General features: G+C 45.9%; 1 protein-coding gene across 1 annotated transcript; it reads right to left on the bottom strand.

Moving 5' to 3' along the window:
* Positions 1-1,030: 1,030 nt before the first annotated feature.
* On the bottom strand, positions 1,031-9,573 carry LOC132386643 (gastrula zinc finger protein XlCGF26.1-like). The gene is made up of 2 exons (XM_059958941.1): positions 9,529-9,573; positions 1,031-5,190 (listed from the first exon to the last, which is right to left on the bottom strand). The coding sequence occupies exon 2, from the start codon at positions 4,777-4,779 to the stop codon at positions 3,151-3,153; it is 1,629 nt and encodes a 542-aa protein (XP_059814924.1). The 5' UTR covers positions 4,780-5,190; positions 9,529-9,573; the 3' UTR covers positions 1,031-3,150.
* Positions 9,574-9,786: the final 213 nt, after the last annotated feature.

Raw genomic sequence — 9,786 nt, 5'->3', positions numbered from 1 at the left:
CCAACGATCCAAGAGCACACCCTTTTCATAGGCAAACTCTGCATACGTCTGATTCCACAGTTTATTTAAATCTCTGAACTTTTGCCTATACGCTTCACGTGCCAACTCATAGGCCCGACGGATAGCCTCCGTTACTTCCTCATAATCCTCAGACTCGTCCATGGACAATGCCGCATATGCCCGTTGAGCCTTACTTTTTAATGCACTTTGTAACAACGCCACCCACTGATCCCTGGGCCACTTCTGATTCACTGCCACCTTTTCAAAATGCAAGATGTACCTATCAACATCTGTCTCCTCGAACGGAAGTACTAACCTAAACTCTCTACTAACATTAAACTTCTCCTCTCTTGAGCCTTTCCCTCGGTCTTTTCCCTGTTGCTTTAACCTCTCCATGTCCAGCGCATGCTGCCTGTCTCTCTCCTTTTCCCTTTCAGCCTTTTCCTTCTCCCTTTGTGCTGCCTAGGCAGCTCTTTCCCGCTCCCTTTGCACCTCTAACTCCTTTAGCTGGAGCTCATTCTCTCTTTTCTTCTGTTCCGCATCCAACCTTAATTTTTCCAACTCTAACAGAACCACCCCAACAACTGGTTTCTTTTCAGGGATAAGTTCCAATACCCCCAGCGTGAACACATCCTCGGATATATAATACTGGGCTATGGCCCTCTATATCTCCCACTTTTTCATTGACGGCTTCAACTCTGATAGATTTAAACCTTTTGCAATATTCACCAAGTCTGTCTTTTTGGCACTCTCTCGCGCCTTCAGAGTCGGGTTTTCTATAAATTCATCTATATACATCTTTGCTGGTTTCCCGTCTGGTTACCCACCCCCGTTTGCTGGTTTCCCGTCTGGTTACTTACAGCCCGATTCACTGCCCCCCCCAATTTGGTATCAAATCTCGAGACGAGGCCCCAATTTGTTATGTACCCCATAACTGGGTGTCTTATCAGCAAAGATAGAAGTATCCATTGCAGTCTGGTACTATTATCAAAACCGTGTTTATTAGTAAAATATACAGATAATACACGTATACACGTGGGTATAATAATAATCAATAATAAACAAGCTCTATTGATGTCTAGGGGATAATGAATTGTCATATGTGAATATAAAGTTCAGTTCAGTTCATACAAGCTGAGGTAGTTGTTGGTCGATGTGTTGTAATTGTTGGGGAGAGAGAGAGAGAGAGAGAGAGAGCGAGCGAGCAAACAGTGACAGCCAGTCAAACCTTCCTTTACGATCTTGATCCATTGATGTGTTGGCCATTCAGGTATGACTGCTCTGTCCTTTAGCTAGACCGTTCTATGGTGGACTCGTCACCCAGATAAGGGTGGACCCACACACAAGCCCCCACCGGCCTCGCTATAAACACTGTGAGTTAAAATTGACCGATCCTTTGTTAGGTCTCCGATGCCCCACACTTTCTCGTGGGTTCCAACACTTAAGCAGTGCTCACTAGTGTGTCTCTTGGTGTGTCTGAGGGGTGTCTCCCCAGACCTCAGTTTTATCCCTACTCATGGGGTCTCAGGTGTCAATCAGTTTTGAATGGCTCAGCCTATCAAACCAGCCCACTCTGGCTGTCCACTGAGGAATTTTAATGAACAGAATGGTACCAAGAAAACAGCCCTCTCCGGAGCCATAAGTCTTACAGGAGTCATAATATAGTGGAACAACAAGTCTCTTCCTCCCTGTGTTATCTCTCCCTTATCCAGTCCCAGTATGTTTTTGTTCCATCTCTTTCTCTGTCATTAGCTGCCTGGCAACAGTAACGGTTTGTAATTCTCCCAGGGGAGGGGGACATGGGCAACCCTGCACCCTTCTGCCCATCAGAGCTGTTCATCCTTCATAACAATAGTAACTTAAACAAGATAAACAGAAGTTAATAGTATTATGTATATATATGTGTGTAAATAAATCTCCCAAACTATTGAGCTCGGGAGAAACAAGGCTTGGAGTCTTGAGATGGTAAATTATGAAAGTTCAGTTCATCCACAGAATAGGTGATGAGAGAGATATTTGTAATCCAGGGTAAATGTTGAGAGAAGGCAATTATGTCGAATTCCACAGGTTCCATGGTGGTAAAACGAGAGAACAGTCACTGTAGATTTTATCTGTCATCCTTCCAAATCCACATACTAATTATCACCCAACGTGACTTGTCACAAGGGGTATCGTCTTCAAATGAATTACCACACCATGCGCAGGCAAGGGTTAACACATTAGTGGTCTTCACAGGATATCCCAAATCAGATCCACTCCTATAGCTCAAACAAGGTAACAACCACACATTTGATGTAAGCTGAATCGATAATTAACCCACCCTTCTGGGCATAGGAAAATTCCAAACAGTGACCCTTGGCCACTAGTTCCCTTGTTTCGATCCTTCCATTTTTCCTCCTTTGTCTCCGACTGACTCTGGGTGTCTGTGTCCAGAGTTAAAGCTCAACAAGCTGCGAGTGATGTAAATAAGCTGCAAGTCAGACTTATTCACCTTCTTAATCTCTCTGTCTCTCTCAAAATAACAGTCCACAGCAAATGAAACAAAGGGATTCATAACAACGGCCACTCCCCATTGTGAATTGACTGGTGTGCCAGTAGTTGGGATGAGTGAGTGAATCCCTTCCCACATTCTCAACAGGTAAACTGCATCTACCCAGTATGAACTCGCGGATGTCTCTGTTGGGTGGAAGAGCGAATGTATCTCTTCCCACATTCTGAGCAGAGGAATGGCTTCTCAGTGGTGTGAACACGCTGGTGTCTCAGCATGGTGGAAGATTGAGTGAATCTCTTCCCACATTCTGAACAGGTGAACGGCTTCATCTCAGTGTGAACTCGCTGGTGACTCTGTAGGTGGGATGACTGAGTGAATCTCTTCTCACAGACTGAGCAGGTGAATAGCTTCTCCCCAGTGTGAACTCGCTGGTGTCTCTGTAGTTGGGATGACAGAGTGAATCCATTCCCACAGACTGAGCAGGTGAATAGCTTCTCCCCAGTGTGAACTCGCTGATGATTCTGTAGGTTGGATGGATCAGTGAATCCCTTCCCACAGACTGAGCAGGTGAATGGCTTCTCCCCAATGTGAACTTGCTCATGACTGTGTAGTTGGGATGAATGAGTGAATCCCTTCCCACATTCTGAGCAGACGAACGGCTACTCCCCAGTGTGAACTCGCTGGTGCCTCTGCAGTGTGGATGAATGAGTGAATCTCTTCCCACAGACTGAGCAGGTGAAAGGCTTCTCCCCAGTGTGAACTCGCTGATGACTCTGTAGTTGGGATGACTGAGTAAATCCCTTCCCACACTCTGAACAGGTGAACGGCTTCTCCCCAGTATGAACTCGCTGATGACTTTGTAGGTTGGATGAGTGAGTGAATCCCTTCCCACAGACTGAGCAGGTGAATAGCTTCTCCCCAGTGTGAACTCGCTGATGTCTCTGTAGGTTGCATGACAGAGTGAATCTCTTCCCACAGACTGAGCAGCTGAACGGCCTCTCCCCAGTGTGAACACGCTGATGTCTCTGTAGTTGGGATGACTGAGTAAATCTCTTCCCACATTCTGAACAGGCAAACGGCTTCTCCCCAGTGTGAACTCGCTGGTGACTCTGTAGGCTGGATGGATCAGTGAATCCCTTCCCACAGACTGAGCAGGTGAATGGCTTCTCCCCAGTGTGTACTCGCTGATGACTCTGTAGTTGGGATGACTGTGTGAATCCCTTCCCACATTCTGAACAGATGAACGGCTTCTCCCCAGTGTGAACTCGATGATGTCTCTGTAGGCTGGATAACTGAGTGAATCTGTTCCCACAGTCTGAGCAGGTGAATGGCCTCTCCCCAGTGTGAACTCGCAGATGACTCTGTACTTGGGATAACTCAGAGAATCTCTTCCCACAGACTGAGCAGGTGAACGGTTTCTCCCCAGTGTGAACTCGCTGGTGACTCTGTAGGCTGGATAACTGAGTGAATCTCTTCCCACAGACTGAGCAGGTGAACGGCCTCTCTCCAGTGTGAACTCGCTGATGACTCTGTAGTTGGGATGACTGAGTAAATCTCTTCCCACATTCTGAACAGCTGAACGGCTTCTCCCCAGTGTGAACTCGCTGATGATTCTGTAGGTTGGATGGATCAGTGAATCCCTTCCCACAGACTGAGCAGGTGAAAGGCTTCTCCCCAGTGTGAACTCGCTGATGACTGTGTAGTTGGGATGACTGAGTAAATTCCTTCCCACATTCTGAGCAGATGAACGGCTTCTCCCCAGTGTGAACTCGCTGGTGTCTCTGTAGGGTGGATGAATGAGTGAATCTCTTCCCACAGACTGAGCAAATGAACGGCCTCTCCCCAGTGTGAACTCGCTGATGACTGTGTAGTTGAGATGACTGAGTAAATCTCTTCCCACATTCTGAACAGGTGAACAGCTTCTCCCCAGTGTGAACTCGCTGATGACTCTGCAGGTTGGATGGATCAGTGAATCCCTTCCCACAGACTGAGCAGGTGAATGGCTTCTCCCCAGTGTGAACTCGCTGATGACACTGTAGTTGGGATGACTGAGTGAATCCCTTCCCGCATTCTGAGCAGATGAACGGCTTCTCCCCAGTGTGAACTCGCTGATGTCTCTGTAGGCTGGATAACTGAGTGAATCTCTTCCCACAGACTGAGCAGGTGAACGGCCTCTCCCCAGTGTGAACTCGCTGGTGTTTCCATAGGGTGGAAGAGTGAGTGAATCTCTTCTCACAGACCAAGCAGATGAACGGCTGCTCCATTGTGCGAACTTGCTGGTGAGCCATTAGGTCAGATGACTGAGTGAATCCTTTCCCAGAAATTCAACAGATGACCAGCCTCCGCCCAGTGTGGTGTGAACTGACTGGTGTGTCCACAGGTGGGAAGACCAACTGAAGCCTTTCTCACAGACAGAACAGGTGAATGGCCTTGCCCAGTGTGAACTTGCTGATGTACCTTCAATTGTGATAACCGAGTGAATCCATTCCCACTGTCTGATCAGGTGAAAGGCCTTTCTCCTGTGTAAAATGACGGGTTGCCAGTTGGTCAGATGACCGAGTGAATCCCTCCCCACAGTCTGAGCAGGAAGGATGGTCGATAGGATCCCATGTTCCACTTCTTAACTATCCAGAGAGAGACAACAAAATAGTCGTGCCATGTTTGAGCTTCCTGGAGACGAATTCCTTCCCGTTTTTAACCTATAAAAAGATTTACAAAATCCATCAATGGGTGTAGGACAACATTTCCGATGAGATTACTTGAGTTGCCAAGGTTTGATCTGGTATCACACTGTTACAGTGAGGTTCAACCCAAGTTGGACAAAGAAATCATCTCCTGACTGGGCAGAGTGCTGGTATCTGGAATGACCATCAATTCCCTGATGCTCTTCCTGTCTCTATAAGAATGGGGCATTTCTGCCATCTCCAATTTGAGCCTTGGCTCAGTTTGACTCTCTCCATTGGTATTATTCCCTGTTCCTGCCGAGCAGCATGGGTGCCTGGCCCCAAAGTAACTGAAACAGTCTCACGTAAATAGTTGTTCTGGATTTGCATCTAGGATTTTCTTTTATGTATTATTAACTTCAAGTGCCACAGTTTTAACGCCAAATAAAAAAATTCCTGCTGATATGAATGGTTGGTCCGCACAGCTGTTAGACGGACGTAGACTGAATTTTTGTATTATTGTCACAGTAATAGAAAATTGCAACACAGAAACAGGCACTTTGGGCCATCTAGTCTGTGTTGAACTATTTAATCTGCCCTCTCCCATACCCCTACCATCCAGGTACCTATACAAACCTCTTAAATGTTGAAATCGAGCTCGCATGCACCACTTGTGCTGGCTGCTCATTCCGCACCCAGATGACTATCCGTGTGAAGAAGTTTCCCCTCATGTTACCCTTAACATTTTAACTTTCACCCTTAACCCAAGGCCTCTGGTTGTAGTCCCACCCAATCTCAGTGGAGAAAGCCAACTTGCATTTACACTACCTCTGCCCCTCTATCACAATCAAATCTCCCCTCAATCTTCTACATTCCAAGGAATAAAGTTCATACCAAAATGCAACAACTCACACTTGTCTGCATTATATTCCATTTTCCATTTCTCAAACCATTTTGCCAGCTGGTCCAGATCGCACTGCAAGTTTAAATGCTTTTTTGGCATTGACTAGCTGGGCCTAAGAGCCTGTTTCTTCACTGAACTTCTCTGTGTTTCTATGACAGAGAAGCTGGCCAAACTTGCTTGGAAGGGAAAGGGTAGGAGTGACAATTGAGCAGCAGTGGCTGGAGTTTCTGGAGCAATTCGGGACCTGAGTGATTCCACAGAATTGGAAGCAATAGAAAGACAGGAGGACACAACTGTGGCTAAAATGAGAAGCCAAAGCCAACAGAAATGTCTAAAAGAGCAGGCAAACAAAAGAACAAAAACTATTCGGAAGCTTTGAGAAACCAAAAGAAGACAACAAAAAAGGTCAGATGAGCTCAGTGTGCGGAATCATGATTTGTTGTCATTAATAGGTCTCGGTAGCACCTAAAAATCTGAGGCATTTAGAGGAACAAAATATACGAGGCTTCAATTTCTCTTCAAAAGCAAGGTTCCCTGGTCCAGTTACCTTTCAACTTTCATTTTGGCAGGCACATACAAACTCTACATCCTCAAAAATTCACATCTGAAGGCCTCTCACTTACAGGTACTCCTTTGCCAGGAAACAACCTGTCCCAAACCACACTTGTCAGATCCTTTCTGATACCATCAAAATTGACCTTTCTCCAATTTAGAATCTCAATCCGCGGTCCAGACCTCTCTTTTTCCATATTTACTTTGAATCTCATGGCATTATGATCACAAATTTTGTCACCACCCTGGATCATTTCCTAACAGCTTATTGCACACTTCTACATCAGGAATTCTATGTACTGATTAAGGGCACATTTGTCAAACTTTACCCCATCTAATCCTTTTACAGTATGGGAGTCCCAGTCAATATATGGAAAGTTAAAATCACTTACTGGAACAACCTTTTTTCTTGGCATGGTCTGCAATCTCTCTGCAAATATCTCTAAATCTCTCAGACTGTTGTGTGTAAACAAGCCCCAATAACGGCCACAATATCACAATTCCCTTTCCTGAGCTCATCTGGCTTTCCTCCGATGCTTCTTGCATTGTGCTATACACAGCTCAGCACATTCATCACACCATGCTCAACCATTTGATTGCTGACTCTGTCTGAGGTCTGAACAACATCTGACTGGTGTCAAGAAAACAAACTCCCCCTCACCGTCACAAAAACAAAGGAGCCGGTTGTGGATGACAGGAGGAATGGAGACACTCTAACCCCTCTTGACATCATTGGATCTGCGGTTGAGAAGGTGAACAGCTTTAAGTTCCTCAGCATAAACGTCACCAGGCATCTCAGATTGTCTGTACATACCGGCTGTGTTGTGAAAAGAGCACAGCAGCACCTCTTTCACCTCAGATAGTTGAAGAAGTTGGGGATGGGGCCCGGAATCCTAAGGGCTTTCTACAGAGCATCCTGACTGGCTGCATCACTGCCTGGTATGGGAACTGTACTTCCCTTCATCTCAGGAACATGCAGAGAGTGGTGCAGACAGCCCAGTTCATCTGTAGATCTGAACTTCTCACTATTCAGGACATTTACAGAGACAGGTACGGAAAAAGGGCCCAAAAGATATTGGGGACCCAATTCACCACAACCACTAACTGTTCCTGCTGCTACCATCCAGGAAACGGTACCACAGCAAAAAGAGCAACAGGCTCTGGGACATCATCTTCTACCAGGCTATCAGACTCATTAATTCATGCTAATACAATTGCATATCTATGTTATACTGACTGTTCTATGCACAAACTATTTTTTATAAATTACTATAAATTACACCGCACATTTAGATGGAGATGTAACATAAAGACTTCTACTCCTCATGTACATGAAGGATGTATGTAAGAAAGTCAATTCAATTCACCCTCTCCACTATCTGTCCTGTCATTCTGGCTCCCATTCCCCCTACAATTCATTTTAACCACATCAGCACCCCCCTCCACCAAACTTGCTCTCGCAGCCGTACCACTAGGTTATTAGTCCCCTTCCTGTTCTGTTCCCCTAACTAATGAATCCCCTATCACTCCTTTGACTTTCCTCTGCCAGGTAATCCCCCCTAATACTTTCCAAAGTATTCCACCTGTTGTTGTGGGGGATGGCCACTAGAGTACTTTGTGATGCTATTTAACCTCATTCCCCTTCCTGATTCTCATCCAGTTTCCTGTGTCCTGCACCTTGGGTGTAACTCACCTCTCTTCCTGTCATAGCTATCACCCCCTCCAACTCCTGGATGATCTGGAATTCATCCATTTCCAGTCCCAACTCCTTAAAGTGCAGGGTTACAAGCTGCAGCTGGAGGCACATCTTGCAGGTGAGTGCATCAGGGACACTGGAGGTCTCACCACCTTCCCACCAATGTCCCCTCTAATTTGTAATGAAAAGTGTGCACATAAATCATGTACTGTGCATTCTATTACCCAGTGACAACATGTGCACAGTGAATTTTATATAGAAAGGTATTCATTTTCACAGCTAGCAAATCACTGTCGATAAAAACGTTGATCTCCTCTGGGTTCTATCGAGTTCATCCACACTCTCACACAACCTATGTAGCAGGCCTATAGTGGGTTATGAAGGATTTTCTCGCCAGAGCTTTTGCACACTGTCCATATGTGACTTGCTTGCTAAATGACGCTTTAAAAAGTCAGATTTCCAGATTTCACTCCACTTCTCCCCATTTGCAAATTCTCCAGCAACGTATGCATCACCACAATACACACAGGTAACACCAGTTTCTGTGTTGTACATAAATATTTCCCCTGAGCCCTCTCTAGATGACAGACGGTGATGAACTCGGTGATGGCAATGCCAATGAATATGAAGGGAAGGGCAGTAGTCTGTCTCATTGGAGTCTGGCACATTTCTGATGTGAAAGTTACTTGTTGCCCAGGGCAAAGGTTTTTGATATCATTATCTTCCCAGAGAGAATGGTACAAAACATGTCGTCACGGGTAGAAAAGTCCAGAACAAAATGAGGTGGAACAAGCAACACATACAAAATGCTGGAGAAACTCAGCAGGCCAGGCAGCATCTATGGAAAGGAGTACTAATGCTGAGGTCTGCTGGCATTTTGCGTGTGTTGCTTGGATTTCCAGCATCTGCAGATTTCCTCTTCTTTGTGATTGGAGGTAGAACAATGGTGATTTTCTCTACTGCTGATGCAAAAGATTTTGTTCCCTTTCTCCGAGTTCCTCATCCTTGCATTTAGATAGCTGGAGCTCAGCTCTGTCTGAGAGATCCATCGGTTCCCATTCCCTCATCAGCCGGGAGCTCCCCGGGGTCCGTGTACGGATCGTGGGGCTGAGAGAGAGGAAAGAGGGAAGGACTGTCCCGGGATTGCGGGTAACGGTGTCCGGATTTCACCGGAAATGTCCCAAAGTCGGTGTTTAAGACAAAAACACGGAGAAACTCTTACCTGCAGCCGACATTTTCAAGGCCTTCAGGGTCCTGTGCGCATGCGTGATACTCGGGGACGTCATCAGCCTGACGCCTGCGCATTTCATCTGTGCTTCAGGACCGGCCAAATTTTTAACGCACTGCATTATGGGTAATTACGGTGCCATTAAACATTTCTGCAAGCACCGGTTCATTGTCCATACCTCATTTTTTTTTCCTGTGTGTATTAAAATCAGCAGCTGTTTTAACGCAGAAAGCGGCTCCCATAAACACCATA

The sequence above is a fragment of the Hypanus sabinus genome, unplaced genomic scaffold, assembly GCF_030144855.1.
Source record: "Hypanus sabinus isolate sHypSab1 unplaced genomic scaffold, sHypSab1.hap1 scaffold_124, whole genome shotgun sequence".
NCBI lineage: Eukaryota > Metazoa > Chordata > Chondrichthyes > Myliobatiformes > Dasyatidae > Hypanus > Hypanus sabinus.
Note: the sequence above shows the minus strand (reverse complement) of the source record. Positions and strands in the feature narration are given on the sequence as shown.